General features: G+C 37.0%; 1 protein-coding gene across 1 annotated transcript in view; it reads right to left on the bottom strand.

The window, feature by feature from the left end:
• Positions 1-1917: 1917 nt before the first annotated feature.
• Positions 1918-17730, bottom strand: part of LOC306888307 (copine-2-like) — a 37786-nt gene continuing 21973 nt past the window's right edge. Inside the window, exons 9-16 of the mRNA XM_079446521.1 lie at positions 17155-17238; positions 16696-16755; positions 11720-11853; positions 11557-11611; positions 10530-10581; positions 10317-10450; positions 3014-3250; positions 1918-2434 (exon numbers count right to left, since the gene is read on the bottom strand). Coding sequence (XP_079302647.1) covers positions 2327-2434; positions 3014-3250; positions 10317-10450; positions 10530-10581; positions 11557-11611; positions 11720-11853; positions 16696-16755; positions 17155-17238 — 864 coding nt within the window. The 3' untranslated portion in view covers positions 1918-2326. The remainder of the gene's footprint in view (positions 2435-3013; positions 3251-10316; positions 10451-10529; positions 10582-11556; positions 11612-11719; positions 11854-16695; positions 16756-17154; positions 17239-17730) is intronic.

Raw genomic sequence — 17730 nt, forward strand, 5'->3', positions numbered from 1 at the left:
TCTGTGTATTTTAGTCATAATTCTTTTTTAAATTTAGCATGGTTTTATTTGTTAATGTATGAATAACATTTTTTATAATTATGCAAATCAGCATTAATAGTGTTTAATTGTCTATTGTATTGACTAAGATTTTAAAAAGGCTGCAGTAACCTAAAACAATGCCTAAATTGTTATTTGGCTTCTGGTTAAAGGGATTCCAATTTTTTTTTTTTAATTCTGTCATTTTTTTATTCATTCTCGTGATTCATGTCAACAGATAATTATTTTTTTTTATTCTCTCAGTTGTTTTTTGTACTTCCATTGAAAATCCAACCACCCAATATTTTCACGCTGTTTATCGAGATTGAAAATATCAAGCAGTTTTATTCCATGTTTTCTGAAGAGGCACGGTTGCTTTATAAGATGAACAGATTTAATTTAGACTTTTATTCAACTATAAACATTGATCAATGCATGTATGCCAAACTCAGAAGCTTAGATGTCTTGCTTGATGAGCAAGAATGACATGAGGGTGAGTAAATGATGACAGAATTTTTATTTTTGGGTGAACCATGCTTTTAACACTGCAAGAAAAAAAAAAAAAAAAGATTTCTTGAGTATTTTGTCTTGTTTTCCATTACAAATGTCAAAAAATTCTTAACTCGAGATACATTTACTTAAGAAGGAAAATTATTTAAAGGGACCATTAACTGCCTTTTTTATTTTGTACTGTTCTCTGAGATCCACTTATAATGTTATAAAGATTTTTACATCAAAAACATAATTTAGAAGTAATAGGCTATTTTCTGTCCTGTTTTGACCCCCCTCATTAGAACGCTGTTTGAATAGGCACGGTGGATTGTAGACTTGGAAGTAAACGGCCACTGCTAGGATTGGTTAACACTTGTGTATATTTGACAGCCTACATCCTTCATAGAAGGACGCTGCCGTGTTTAAGGTTAAAATGCATAAACACTCACATCAAATGATCTGTAATAACAGACAAAGCAATAATGATCACGTAATGTAAACAGTTACTCACACATTGTGTTGCGACATTACTGTCAGATCCAATATTGCCGGCACATCATCGTCTTTTAGTTTCAATCTTTCTGAAAATCCTGCATCGAATTGTGCCTTGTTTGTAAACGAATCTACTGTAAAATAAAGTGAACAAAGGACCAAGTGCTTAATTGAAAATTAAGGTCATCAAATAAAGTTTATTGTTTGGTTTTTACGTAGAACTGCGTTTGCCGTTCTTGTTATTTACCTACTATATGTGTGAATCGGTGGGCGGGGCTAAACAGGCAGCGATGTAGAAGCAGGCACTGATCTTCTTCTGCAGAGGCGGTGTTTAGCCACACTATTATATCATAAAGTGGCACATTCCATAACCTGTCATTCTGGCAGATTGGCTTCAATATAAACAGTTTTTAGATTAAAGAGAAAGTTTTGAGTTCGGAAATTTACAGAATGTTTTTTATATAGCACAATGACCTCTTATATATCAAAAGTCAAGGGAATTTTGATTTCTCGGTTCACGACCCCCTAATTAAGTGATACTGTGCTTTATTGACAGGTATTTTTCTTGTTTTACACTTTAGATTTTTGTAATGGACAAAAAAACAACAAGCCAAACATCTGTCATCTTTGAAATTACATACGTTATCGCAAAAATTAGATTTTAAGAAAGTACATATGTACTTTGGATTTTTTGCCTTTCAGTTTATCTTATGACTTCTTAGCAAACTGCTCAAAGTGATCAATGCAAAGTGTTCTAAAAGCACAGAGTTGCTTGATCACTTGTTATTTGAAGGTGTTGTTTGTGACTCACTACCAACCTGCAGCAATTTTCACAAGTAAAGCGCTAATCAGATCTAGAGCCTCAGTTCCCAAATCAGTTTGTTTGTGTGTGATGCGTGTGCCAGTCATGATTTTCTCAAATGAAATTTATTGACCTGAGTGGAACATAAACAACGGATAAAACTGTACAAAATCAACAACACCACCTTGACCATGGCACCATACGATTAACACTAAATACAAATCACTCCATAAAGTACTCTTTAGCTTTCATGTCTCTTAAAACACAGAAAATGGTAGTATAAAGTTACATTCAGCCGAATACTGTTACATATTTTGTGACAGACACACAAATGGCCGTTGCGTTTAGATCGATAAGTCATCATATATACTATCTATATATAAACCAATAAATAAAAACATTTACTAAAAACACTTCTGTACAGAAAAAACATGCACTATGTTCATTGAATTGGTCAAGGGGGGTCTGTAAACAGTTAGCAGGTTTTGGCAGCATGCAGTGTGAACTCCAGGCCTCCAGCGCTTATTCCGGCATTGTGTTGCTAGGCGACAGGTTCCTCTGTTTGAAATACTGTGTGACCTGTTGCGGCAGCTCTGCCAATACGGATTTGGCTAAAGTTTCCTTCGGAGCCTGAAAGAACAACAAACACACGCAATAACATCATTGAGGATGCACATGTTGGCAGTGGCCACTTGTTAGATTGTTAAATCCACTTCCATGTAATGAAAACGAAGAAATGGCACGTTCGCTTGAAATAACAAGTGATCAGTGAAAGTTGGCTCAGCTTCCTTCCATATTCTCTCTAAGCTAAATGAATTTTAATTTCCTCTGAATGGAGCCCAAATGAAGGAGCGCTGCCCGTTCCCTCCTGCTGTTGAGGAAATCACATGGCCCACAGACCGCCCACTCGCACTCCTACTGAAGATTCTGTTTACATACGTAATCCAGGATTGGATTCACTTCAGAACAACAAGAAACTATCCAGAGGTCTGTGGCAATAGAAATATTGATTATATGCGTCAGCTAAAGTCTCTGGGTCAATTCATCTGCATAATATCGAGTTTAATGCTGCTCGGGAAAGAGTTTTTGACCTGGCACTGAAATTACCATTTTAAAAGCACTGCATCATGTACCCTATATATGACAACACCCTTACATAACTGAAGCAGTGCAGAATCGAGAGAGGAAATCAGGATGAGAAACACTCACGTTGCGAAAGTCCCTGAATGGGACAAACTGCACGATGTCTCGGACCGCCTCCTCTCCCGTGTAGGATCTGAGCGCGCTGCTGTCTCCATCCAGAAACTCCATGGCGGTGAAGTCGGCGTTGCCCACCCCAATGATAATGATGGACATGGGCAGCTTGGCGGCTTGAACTATAGCGTGACGTGTCTCATCCATGTCGCTGATAACGCCATCAGTAATGATCAGTAGCGTGAAGTATTGCTGCAGAAGAGGAAAGAGAAACTATAAAAGGAGTCTATGGACATTATATAGCTTTATTACAGTGCTAAACTGTTTAAATATTATATATACTAAATTTGGTGCACTTCCTGAAAATATCTTGTTAAACAAAGCAGAGGCTCAGAAAAATCCAATTAGAATTTAATATTTTCTGAGAAAATTGAGTTTGCCCATGTAAAATCCACAACGCAATGCTAGCATGCTCTGGGTGGTTTCTGGGGTATTGCTAAATTATTTGGTTGCAGAGTAGTTAAGGTGTTCTATGAGGTTCTTAGGGTGTTGCTACATAGTTTATTGGGGGTTTTGGGGTTTAATTACCCAGGTCCCAACCAAAAAATAGCAATTTCTGTTATTTTCTTGGCATTAGATATGGAGTCTGCAATGCAAGGGTGTTGTGGGTGGTTACTAGGGCATTGCTAAGGTTGTTAGGTAGTTGTTAGGATGCTGTTATACAACTGAGGTAGCTGCTAGGGCATTGCTAAGGTATTCTGGGTGGTTTCTATAGGGCACTGCTATGTGGTTGCTATTGTTTACTTTCCCAAGTCAGAAAAGCCATCTGGGTGGTTGCTGGGGTACTATTGAAATATTTGGTTGCCAGTGAGTTGTTAAGGTGTTCTGGGAGGTTCCTAGGGTGTTGCTACATGGTTGCTAGGGTGTTTTGGGGTTTAATTACCCAGGTCCCAAGTAAAATTAGACATTTATATAATTTTCTAAGCATTAGATATGACATCTACAATGCTAGGGTTTTTTGGGTGGTTGCTAGGGCATTACTAAGGTGTTTGTTGTAGTTGATAGGGTGTTGCTATGCAGTTATTAAAACATTTGGGGTAGTTGCTACACTGTTGCTTGGGTGTTTTAAGTGTTTGCTAGTGGGTTGCTAAGACATTGCTATGCAGCTACTATGGTGTTTGGGAGTTTTACATACATACAAGTCCCAAGTAAAAAGAGCAATTTCTATGATTTTCTAGGCCCTAAATATGGAATTCATGCTTAATATAAACCTTTGTTTGCCCTTTTTATCATTCACCTGGTGAAAATTGTACATATAATCACTCCATGATTTGACGTTTTGAAAAACCTCTAACCCTTAATTATGAACAACAGTATTTAGCAAGTGCTGCTAATGACAGATATTTCATCTAGCTCCAAATCCGACGGTTTACTCGAGATACAAAGACTGAGTGAAAGAAAATAAGACACAGTGATGTGCTGAATTTCTTGTTAAAGCAGCCCTCCCCCCACACACTACAGGCAGACAGACAGACAGACAGACGGGGAGCTGGAGTAAATGTGTGGAGGGATTTACACTGTCACTTTCCCTTCCTCCTTCTCTCCGTGGCAGCTCCTCTCTGACAGTAACACTTAGCATGGAGCGCTGCCTGTCTCTCCAGCCCTAATTCATAGACATCATACTTCAATACTTCCTCCAGGAGTCCGGCCCTACTACTCAAACGGAAAGAAGAAAGTTGGATCTGCCACAGCAGAAATTAGACACAAGAACTGGGGCTTCAGAGGCTGGTAAAAAAGATAATTGGCCTTAAATTTATCTGGTGGTGTGACCTAAAAAGGCAAACAGCAGAAGAAATCGTTCTTTATTTTTTCCACTCTGGTGAGATGAGACAGAAATCAAGTATTTACCACAGTATACACTCTCGTGGACAACTAATCTTTGAGTCAAGTGCCTCCAAGCAGCGTTGTATAATGAAATTCTAAAGTGTTCCCTCGCCTGCGCTACAAAAATATTTCATCACTTATGGAGTCTATGACTTATTAGTGGTGCTTGCAAGCACTTTAGAACTTTTATAAGGGACTTATTGTAAAGACTTACAATTTTTAGATAAAACTGGCAAAAAAAAAAAAATATTTTCTTAAAAGAGGGTCCTGATTCAAATCTAGGCATTAAAATAATAGGATGGGCTCTTTTGATTGTTTTACTTAACAACTCTGAAGACCATAGCAATCACTTTTTTAATCAAATGGATGTACAATTTTCACCTGGTGAGCAATAAAAGGGAAAAAAAACATTTCCACAATCATTGAAAAGTTTGGGGCTGGTAAGATTTTTTAAATGTTTTTGAAAGAAGTCTTCTATGCTCACCAAGTCTGCATTTATTTAATAAAAATACAGCAAAATCAGTATAATTGTGAAACATTATTAAAATTTAAAAGTTTTCTATTTTAATATATTTAAAATGTAATTTATTCCTATGATGACAAAGCTGAATTATCAGCAATCATTACTCCAGTCTTCAATGCCACATGATCTTTTAGAAATCGTTCTAATATGCTGATTTGGTACCCAAACATTTCTTATTATTATCAATGTTTAAAAAAAAAAATGTGTTGCTTAATATTTTTGTAAAAACTGATTTAAAAAAAATCTGAATTTGTTGAATAGAAAGTTCAAAAGAGCAGCTTTTATTTGGAATAGATATTTTGTAGCATTTTAAATGTCTTCAGTATTGCTTTTGATCAATTTTACATGTCCTCATTAAATAAAAATATTTATAAAAAGAAAATTCTGAACAGACTTTGAATAGTAGTGTATATTAAGAGACACCCAAGTCATTTCTAGAGATCAAAATATCATAGAAACTATTTTGAACACCCAGAACACCCAAGCAACTATGTAGCAATGACCCAGAGCATATTAGCATCATAGTGGCAGTTTTTGCAGAGGCAAGAATGACTCGTCTTTTCTTGAAAGTGCCAAAAATGGATTATGCAAGAGATCACTGAAAATTATTAATAAAAAGGCAACATAAACAGTAGACATTTATTTGGAACAGAAATAGACACAAACCAAGGCCGTGCCCTCTTCCCTCAGGTGTATTATGACCAAATGAACAGTACAGCCATGCGTAACTGAACAAGGAATGAGGCTGTGCCCCCTGCCCTAACCGCCATACTGTATTGCTGAGACACTGTAGGCAACACTTCCTGTAGGCACTGTGTTAACCTTCCTAAATATACACACTCAGAACATAACGAAGTCACACAAGCTGTCTTATCACTTACCATCCAAATAACCAGCATATAACAAACCCAACACCACAAGATACTGCAGGAAGCATTTAGCAATAATTCATTTGGATTCCCTAACCTTTACAAAGACACTGTTTGGACAGGCTTAAACGCAGTTAGTATCTGCTAGCTGCTGGGTTTCTTGCGTTACCTGCCCAGGGTCACTAACGGTGAACTGTGTATGACAGCGACCACTTCCTCCCTGCTGTGGCCTCTGAAGTCTAGGCTTTTGATGTGCTAACAGACAGGCTCATTAGCGTCTCATTATCCAGAGCAGAGACACATACACTGCTAAACTGAATATTTACAGACACATAAAACTGATTGATTACCTCATCAAGTGTTCTAGCACTAAATTCACACACCCATAGCTCTTATGAAACCAAATTTCTTCATCTGAAAACCTTTCTCTGGGAGTTTATTCTTCAGCTTCAAATGGTCTGTATAAAAACGTATAAAATATTCCCGGTGACCTCATGGCCACTCAGTTGTAGTGGAAACAAATAATGACTATGGCACACTTGAGGAGATCACAAAATCGCTTCTGCTTTAAGAGAAGCTGTGAGCCCGCAGCACTATCTTCCTCCCACTGCATTAAGGCTCTATTCTTCTCTATCTCTCTTCACTACCCATTTTTTCTTTTAGAGGTGACAGGGTGCAATTAGGGTTAGAAAGCGCTCTAGGCTCTTCTGAAGGAGGTTAAATAATAACTAACTATTAAGTGTTGCTTTCAGGCCTAGCGTGTTTGGTTATGAAGTGTGAGTTCAGCACTGTGTTCGGCTCATGATCCGGCACCAGAGGAACTGCTTGCGTTCATCCAGGTTATAGTTTTGATTGACATGAAATTTTTAATGCGTACCAGAAGAGATTGAGCTATGTAAATTATGCATTCATAGCCTTTCATTGTTTTATTTTCAGTTATTTTAATAATTTAAGCAGCAGAATCAAATAAGGTGCTCAGTCAAATGTAATTCTTTACAAAACACATTTTGGATGAATTCCAAAAAACATGTCCAGGTCTTAATTCGCCCCAAGCTCAAATGAGGAAAAATAATTGATTTGCTGAAAGACAATGAAGCCAGTCAATTTTTCCTCAAATTCTCAGTGTTTGGACACTCTACTTAAAAAAACAAAAACAAATGTAGTTTATCATTTAGGCTAATACACAAAGTTTTTAATCTTTTATTTATTGATTTTTAATTTCAGATAATTAATTTATTATTTATGTATAGTATTTTAGAATAGTAAATAGTAATTATATTAATATTTTAATAAGAATATTACATAATTAAATTATTATATAATTCATTTAATTACATATATAATACACACACATATATTACATTATATCAAATTAGATCATTTAAATATGTAATATAAATTTTTATTTAAATTCTTAAGTGTTTATATATCATGGTATATTTGTTGTAGAACATTATATAAGGATGCATTAATCACCAATGCAAAAATGCTTTTTATAAAAAAGAGGGTTAATTTTCTTTATGTACTATATAATTTATTTGGGCTGCAATATGACCTGGACATGTGCTTAACAGGCTTCATGCAATTCACCTTTTAATACTATATAAAATCTTGTTTCAACTTATTTAGAGATTTCAATTCAATGTAAAAAAAATTCCAATCAGACCATGTGTTGCCAGTCGTCTGTATGATGACTGCACTGGCATTCTATGTAGCCTTGTTCCCTCGCAACCACAAAAAAAGCATCGCTCCATTCTCCTTCTCCTCTGAAACTGGCCTTGCTGCTGGCCTGTACACAGAGCAGACCTGAGGGCGCAGCCTCATTAGTCATTAAAACCCAAGAACAACTGGGGGAAAAGAGAAAACATTTGTTCGCTGAATCATCTTCTATAAATAGCTATAATTGAAAAGGGATTTTAATGGTTGTTTTCCACTGAGCTGATAATAAGAGCAGGAGAAATTGTGTGCACTGTGCTGTTCAAAGCCCCTCAGCAGACTTTGAACTAACAACCTGAGGCACATTTTGTGAGTGGCTTATGAAGCAATTAAGCTCTGCAGAGCCAGGGTCAGTCCTGTTGTCTATTACAACAGCAAACAACTACACAGGCATACCCATCCTTCACACACAACACCAGCAAGACTGATCACTGACGTCTCTTCCATCTGCATACACAACCTCTCTATCCGTGCAAATGCAGAAAAATATGTCATCTAAAGATGACACCATGATCCAACTCATTATTTTCTCAATTATCATTTTTTTTTACAACACAAAAATAGATGACCTGGCTGCTTTTTTAACACTGTTCAAACGTTTGGGGTTGATTTTTTTTTGAAGAAGAAGTCTCTTATAATCAGCAAGGCTGCATTTACTTGGTCAAACATACAGTAAAAACAGTAATATTTGTAAAATATTATAATTTAGAATAACGTTTCTATTTTAATGCATCATAAAATGCTATTTATTCCTGCGATGACAGCTGAATTTTCAGCAGCCATTACTCCAGTCTTCAGGGTCAAATAATCTTTCAGAAATCATTCTAATATGCAGATTCAGTGCTCTAAAACATTTCTTCTTATTATTAATGTTGAAACAGTTGTTGAAACCATGCTACATTTTTTTTCAAGATCCATTTATGAACAGAGGCTGTAAAACTCCTGAAAGCACATTAAACATACCTTAAAAGTAGTCCATGTGACTTCAATTTGGCATATCAGAAACAAAACTTGAGAGATTTGAGTGCTGAGATGGAGGGTTTGCGTTTCTAAATTTGTGTTCCTCCGACAAAGCTACTATAGCATCAAAAACTACAGCACATAACATAAGTAATATACTGTAGATTATTTTATGGTACTTCTATGATGCATGTTTAGAATTTGACACTCACCACCCCCTTTATTTCACTATAACAGCTAGTACATTCAGCTTAACTTCTCCTTTTGTGCTCCACAGAATAAAGAAAGTCTTCATTTTGGAAAGACATGAGGGGGAGTAAATGATAATGACAGAACTTTTATTATTATATGTACTTCTCCTTGAATACAGTGAAGCCAACAGTCAGTTTAATAGTAATAGAAAGTGTCTGTGCTACAAATAAACTGAGAGAAAATTCAAAGTATGTGAATGTAAAACATTTTACAAAGAAATCAGTCTACAGATGATTAGGTTAGCAATTACTTCAAAATTGCCATCTTAGAATCAGCTAAAGCCAAGAGACACTAACAGAGCCACAGTTGAGAGTGCTGAGTTTTTTTTTTTTTTTAAACAAATTTTGCACACGCTCCCAGGAAGTTAACAGAGTGAGCTAAACTTCACAAGTGGAAAGCTGCAGGAACACCCAGCCTGATGAAACAGACACATTGTGCTATCACGGAAGAGAGTGAGCCCCGGTCTGCCCGCATGTGCCTTGCTCAAATGTTGCACATAGGAAACCGAGGAGCTTTTACAGTTTCCACTCAAGAGTCTGAGGGGAACATAGAGTAATACTGTTCCTCTCTCAGCGGAGAGATTTGCGTAAAAGTGGGTGTGGATCCACTCCAGTCTTTTCTCCTAGTCTTACAGACCAAGCTGACAAAAGTAATGGGATGGCTTTTAAATGGAAACTTGCTATCTGGTATTGTGCTGAGACACACACACCAGTCTGTAACTTGAGGACAAGCCTTTCTGTCCATTTAATGAGTGGCCATTAACTGTTAAACTGCTAAATAATGACAGGAGGCAAAATGCACGAGACAGTCATTTGCTTTTGCATTTAAAACATTTAGCAGATGCTCTCATCCAGAGAGACTTCCAAAGTGCCTTAGCTTCACATGTGAGACTGTCATGGCCAACAGATGGCAAATGTTTCAGAGAGTTATCTGCTAAATCCATCAATTTATCAGTGTACAAGTTATCATACAATCCGAACAAGCTAAATGCACTTCTGAAACAGGTTTGGCTTACTATCCTAAGCATTGGATTGCTCCTAGATTAACCAGCTAGACTTCTTTCCTACTTTTCCTCAAGAAAACTTGTGATCCTCTCGAATGTTTTGACACTTACTGCTGCAGTTTCCTGTTGGAGGGCCTGAGTAGCGAAGCGGGCCACGTGGTTGATGATGGGGGCGAAGTTAGTTGGTCCATAGAAGCGGATGTGAGGCAGGCAGTTGGAATAAGCTTGAACGATCCCCTCCACACCTGCATGCACATAAAACACCATGAAAGGTACTAACTTAACTTCGGAACTATGCTTCGGGAAAATGTTTGTGTGCCTCACCTGAGCAAAAAGGGTTGGTGGGGTTAAAGTTGATTGCAAATTCATGGGATACCTGGAATATAAAGAGAAAAAAACAACAACAATAACACGTCAGTAGCTAAAAAAAGACAACAAAAATAGGACTAATACACTTTTTAATGTCACAATCAACAGCTGGAGTGCCCTTGATGGCTGGCTGGTGATTGTGACATTTCATATATTTATGACACATACAGTACTACTGTTCAAAAGTTTGGGATCTGGTTTATGTCTTATTATCAATGTTGAAAACAGCTGTGCTACTTAATTTTTTGTAGAAATTGAGATACATTTTTTTCAGATTTCTTTAATTTATAGAAAGTCTGAACATTTATTTATAAAAGAAATGTTTTTATAGTCACTTTTGCTCTATTTAATCCATCCTTGCTAAAGTATTAACTTCTTTTGGACTAGAAACTATTGAACAATAGTGTATATTTCATATATAAGTCACTGCAATTGAGCACAAAGATGCCTTATTCACAAAACTCCACAAGTGCCATTTTCTTGCTATTTTTTATATGTTACGCTGTTATAGTTAAGATGTTTTGTGTACAATTTCTATTGATCATAGCAGCATTTATTCATCAATTGATAGAGAAGAACACTATAACTGGGCATATATAACAAGCAGCAGAGATAAGTGCTAAAAGAAACGCAATGCATGCAAATAAACAGCCCTAAAGGCGGGTGCAATTCTTTCCTTGTGAAATCCCCCCCTCAGACTTCCTTGTATTCACTCCAGTGCCATGACAACGCAGATGGGATGACAGTTGCATAATCATTGGGATATGTGAGTATTATTCATTTTCTTTATCTGCCTCTTCTCTGTCTTGCACTTCAAATTCTCGTTTCCATTTCACACTACCGAAAGCTTTAGCAGCCTTTTGCATTCAATTTCATTTGATTATTTCAATGTACAACTAGTATGAGATGCACAAAAATAAACACACAAAAATAAATTTACGTGGACACAAATGCACGCATAGTTATGGACGCTTTTTCTCACCTTCCAGTCGGGTGGGAGTTGAGCCCCAAATCCAAGTGCAGGAAACATTTTGTCCCTGTGGACATGAAGTGTGAACAAGAAGGAGTGTGATTTTATCAGACACTGCTTTTGTGGCCATATGCAGACCTTTAATTGTGTTTTTATTAAAAACACTGTTACATACGTGTCATAGTCTTGGATGATCTGGCCTACAGCCCAGATGGCAGACAGATATTCGTTGCTGCCCATTGGGTTGATATAATGCAGAGACGACGGCTCCCTGGGGTTGCCATTGGACGCTGTGAAATCGATGCCAACCTGGAGAAACACACATTCACAATATAATACGCTAATGCATGCCAATTGGACTGGTGTATAAAAAAAAAAATACAAGCAGCTGTTAGTACGATGCATTTCATAAGCTTTTCCCTCAGTTAGTGGGGCATCAAAGCTCATAGCTAAAGGCGATGTTGTTAACACCCAGGGAGGTTGTACTGTCAGATCTGCTCAAGCTGAGATCTGATAGCTCTGTCCTATGGCAGTCATGAACCAGGAAACATGTTCTCTGACTACTTCTTTACAATAAAACATGCTTACCAATGCAGGGGAGACCCTGTGTCTAACCTTCACACTTGCTAGAGCACACCTAAACACTGGATGATCACTCCCCTGAGGCAGAAACAGATTAATGATGGGAATGAAAAGGGAAGAGGGTGGAAATGATAAGACGAGGGGAATAGGAGGTGACAGAATGAGGGTGCCCTTTTTTGTAGTCGTCCTCACATTGCCTGTCATGGCCTCCGGGTGACCAAGCTGTGAAGTTTAGCGCATGAGTATAAACCGAAGTGATGTCTACTATATTTTCTCTGGTGTGGCTGTTACAACTGTTTCTTTGCGGGAGTATCTGTCTTACAGTAGATAAATATGGAGTCATGGAATATACAATACGCCCTTCACACCATATTAGGTGGGGCAGTCGTGACCTAATGGATAGAGAGTTGGACTTGTAACCTGAAGGTTGTGTGTTCGAGTCTCAGGTCCGGCAGGGATTGTAGGTGGGGGAAGTGAATAACCAACACTCTCTCCACCCTCAATACCACGACTGAGGTGAGACCCTTGAGCAAGGCACCAAACCCCCAACTGTTCCCCGGGCGCCGCAGCATTGGCTGCCCACTGCTCCGGGTGTGTGTTCACTACTGTGCACTTGGATGGGTTAAATGCAGAGCACAAATTCCGAGTATGGGTCACCATACTTGGCCACACACCACTTCCCCTTCCCCTTATATTAAAGAGAGAATTCAGATCTAAATTAAAATTCTGTCATCGTTTACTGCCCTCTTTTTTAAACTTTTGTTCTTCCGTTGAACAAAAAAGGAGATATTTTGCTTTCCCTTCCAGCATGGCACCATAAATGATGGCAGAATTTTAATTTTAGGTGTACTGTTTCTTTAAGAAGTACAGCTTAAAAGGAGACAACACAGCTAAAGACTAAAATTTAGTTTTTTACCTCAAAATGAAATAAAATAACCTACAGACCTTGTCCAATTCTCCTCTCCAGACTTTTGCAATGTCTTTTGCTACAGCGACTACAATCCTAAAAGCCCTTTCTCCATCTTTAATAAAAAGAGAAAACATCTCTTCTGAATGCTGCATTCATGAGTCTGTTTGACCCTGTTGAACCCTGAGCTTGACTGGCTTTATAAAGATGCAGTGGGTACTTGGTAAACAGCTGCACTGAAGCTACATGAGGACTGAGAACTGAGATCACAGCTGCAGCGCTGAAGAAGATACTAGAAGAAGAATTACCAGCACACTGGATCTTCTAAAAATGATGGCTTGAAGCAGTAAATGACCTAAACCATTAATCTTTGCAGGAAGAAATTGAGGACTATGTCTTCACAAATACCGTCAACAACTGCCAAGTTTAAAGGGATAGTTCACCCAAAAATGAGAATGCTAATATTATTTATTCACTCTCATGCCGTTTTCTTGGTGCATTGACAAGAGAAGTAGTGATGTCAGATTCATGAATGAATCATTCTTTTCAGTCAATTTTTTTAGTAAATTAGTTCATAAGACCTGGGGCCTCATTTATAAAACTCTCCGTAGATTTCATCCTAAAAGTGTACGTAGGCACAAAAGCTCGATTTACGCTGGAACCTGCGCAAAAATCCCTTTATAAATCCCAGTCAGGGGAATATTGTGCTTACGTGCATCTCCACCCCGACTCCTCACAGAAATCACCATATATGGAGCTTACAACGCCTAGTTTTACTATGCATAACCTCATCTGCATATCATTTCCATGCATATTCCCATCCACATGACACCATGTTTAACACCATCAAAGGTCCAAGACATTAAGGAAATATGAGATATGGACTATAAATGTCATTTGTGCCAAACATTATTATTTATTTTTTTGCTAAAAGTCATCCACTATCCTTGTCATGTTTTGGAATAAATATATCAAAATATTCATTAAAAACAAAACTGTTTAAAATAGTTATCAAATAAATATTTTAGAATAAAGTTTTAAAGTTATAAAGAATAAAGTTGATCTCATTCTTTTACACCGGCTATTTTTAGTGGAAACAGATAGGCCTATATTTATTGTAGTGTAAACACAATTGTCTGACTCGGCGGGTCACTGACTTATTTAAAAAATTAAATGTGCAAATCTTACCGTTTGCTTCCTGTTGTATCCATCACATACAGTGGTATTTTTCAGAAAGTTGTGGAGATGCCTTCACACAACATTAACACCTCCATGCAGCTGCGGTTGTACAGTAGGTTATTATCATTCGACCTATTCAAACTGGACAATGGACCGTTCGACCACCGAGTATCCAGCAGTAATATATACCTGCCATAATATCGAAGTAAGTGCGCATCATTGATCATTCTTCTCGCTAAAAATATTTTCTCATAACATGAGATCTGCAGTTTAAAGATGAATTATTGTGCACCTATAGCACTCCTCGCTGTCATTAAAACATAGCATGCCACAGGACAAGTGATGAAGCACATCCACTACAAATATGTCTAAATTCATATAGCCTATATAATGACTATGTAATTTCAGTGCTTATTTACATTATGAGAATGGAATATTTAATGTAAATGTGTATATCGACATGAAAACAGAGTTTAAAATAGTTGTTTACTTCATTAATTTTCTTACTCCAGGAAAAAGGGTTTGTACGCATGGGTCAGAGTTTGCGTGCAGGTGCAAAAATTTTCGTGTCAAGTTTGTTTTCTAAATCCCACCTATTGCGTAGGAAGTGGCGTGCGCCTCTTTCAGGGCAAGTTTTGTGCGTACGAAAAGGTTATATATGAGGCCCCTGAATCGTTCTGAATGATTCATTCATAAATCACACTGGGGTGTATTTCCCAAAAGCATCGTTTGCTACTATGATTGTTAGTTCCATTGAACTCTATCGGTAACGACGGAACTTGCAACCATAGTTGTTTTTGGGAACTCCTGATCGGGTTCTTAAGTTCAACTCAATGACTCAATTATCCAGTCACGGCAGTTAAAGGTGTAGTTCACTCACCCCCAAGACATCCAAGATGTTTATGTCTTTCTTTCTTCAGTTGCAAAGAAATTAAGTTTTTTGAGGAAAACTTTCTAGAAATGTTCTCCACGTAATGTACTTCAATGGCGGCCAATGGGTTGAAGGTCCAAACTATAGTTTCAATGCAGTTTAAAAGGGCTCTACACAATCCCAGCCAAGGAAGAAGGGTCTTATCTAGCGAAACAATCAGTCATTTAAAAAAAATAAAAATAAATAAATAAATAAATATATATATATATATACTTTTTACCACAAATGGTCGCACTAGCTCTGCAATGCACATGCACGTCTTCACGCATTGTGTAATCACTTTGGAAAACTCACGCATGGTTAGCTCTTCGTCTCTGTATTTCGGTTCAAAAAGGTAGGGTAGGGTGAAAAACTCCATCTCATTTTCTCATCGAACTTCAAAATCACCCGACATCGTTGTTTTACCTTTTCTTATTAAGGGCGTTTGACTTTCTTTGCACGTTCACTGCTAAGCCTATGTCATGCGTGCGTGATTACGTAATGAGTGAGGTCCAGCTAGTGTAAGATGAGCATTTGTGGTTAAAAATTATATAAATTTGTATTTGTTTTAGAAAATGACCAATCGTTTCGCTAGATAAATTCCTTAAATAAAAAGGAAGTGAACTACTTCTTTAACAACTCATTGGAAGGCTGAGTGAACTAACAAAACTCTTATGGCTTCTTAAGTTCACTTCTAGGATACTTTTATGATTCACTGGCTTCCTTTTTGAAGCTTAAAATGACCAGTCCCTGTTTAATACAACTGAATGGAAAAGAGCATGGACAACAGTCATCAAAATTTCTCGTGCGTTTTTGCAGAAGACAGAAAATCATACAGGTTTATAACAAAAACTGAGTAAATAGTATGTTATTTTTGGATGAACTAATCCTTTAATAGATAGGAAAATATTTAAATATAATAATAATCTATACAGGAAAACTGCACTGGTGAAATCTGTGAGGGTTTATCATAATCTGCAGGGCAACAAACAAGCATGCATCATAAGTTGGCGTCATGCAAACAAGATATCAAAATCACTTTCCTTTGTTCAGAGGCTCACACAGCTTCTCTCGCTTTCCCTCTCTTTTTTACATCCCTGTGTCTCTCTCTGTCTTTAGTTTCAAATGAGAGTCGGACCTCTACACTGCAGCACACTGTAACTATAGCAACCTGTGAATTTCACTCACTTTCCGTATCATTTCTTACCAATCACACTGGTGAAGGCATTTGAGTCACATAAAGGAACCATACATAGAGCCTGCTCAACTGGACAGTGAAAAAAAGCTTTTAGAGTACCGGCGGATTCAACAAATTTGACTTTAACCATCATTTGCGCTTAGCGATATAAACCATCAAACAGACACTTCAAAACTGACACTTTACAACCCTCTTGATTGCATTCTGCCATTGTGGTTTTCAGCTAAAATTTTTCTCAGTGACGGAATATATTTTCAAAATCATCTGCATACAAATGATGTTTTTGCATTTTGCATGCATGAACCCCCCCCCCTCAAATCACTGACAAAAAAACAAACAGACATTCGATTCCAAAGGTGACGTTATCATACTCACAGTAAACATGAGCTGACAGCCACCCAGAATGTAGTCCAGGAAGGAGAAGTCTCTCGTAATCTAACAAAGGAACGGCACAGCAAAAATTTTATATTCACATATACAGATCACGTAACAACCCTTTCACATTCCCTCAAGCTAAAGGTTGTAAAAAGGTTGTTAATGTGAGTTCAAATGGAGATTTAGTGAGAATAACGGAGTCATGTTCTGTTTTAATGCCTGAATCCATCAATAGAGGTGATTAAATGGTGACGGTGCAAGAGTGACAGGTGTTTTGTGCTGATATTAATACATGTTATTTAAAGAGGATTTAGCACTATTAAACTAATCTGTCCTTACAGCGAAGCCACAATTAAAGGCCTTTATTCGTAATATAAATTTAATTAAATAAGCCGGAACATGGAAGGTGCTTTAATGTGCAAGCAGAATGTATTTAATACTGATTTTTTATTTCCTTACCTTGCATGACTTCATTATTATGACCCCAGAGTTTTTGTAGCTCTTTTTCTTCTGTTTTTTAGGATTAATGCATTCAAACTCAACCTGTGAACAGAGAGCAATGTGTCATTGTCCACTTTAATTAATTCTATATTTATTATACTCAATTTTACTTTTTTGTGAATTCAGACAAAAAAATATGAATTAAAACACTGTAAAATATTATTTAATAATAATGTTATTCATTTCATTTCAGCAATCTTGAATATTTGCATATACTTTACTGTGATTTATTCAGATTATATCCTGGTCTCTTGATATTAGTAGCTGCAATTCTGCTAATATAATAAATCTGCTAACTCAGAATCAGCTTTCTTTATTTGAACCAATGTTAACATTATTTTAAGTTCTCTCGTAAGCAAATTCAAGCTTGAGAAATATATTTTTTTTATAAAAGCTAACATACTGCCACAGTGCCTAAAGATAATACAAGTACACTGCAAAAACTCAAAATCTTGCCAAGTATATTTTTCTAATTTCTAGTCAAAATATCTCATCACACTTAATATAAGACAAAATCACCTAAAGACCAAGATT

The sequence above is a fragment of the Barbus barbus genome (assembly GCF_936440315.1).
Source record: "Barbus barbus genome assembly, chromosome: 22".
NCBI lineage: Eukaryota > Metazoa > Chordata > Actinopteri > Cypriniformes > Cyprinidae > Barbus > Barbus barbus.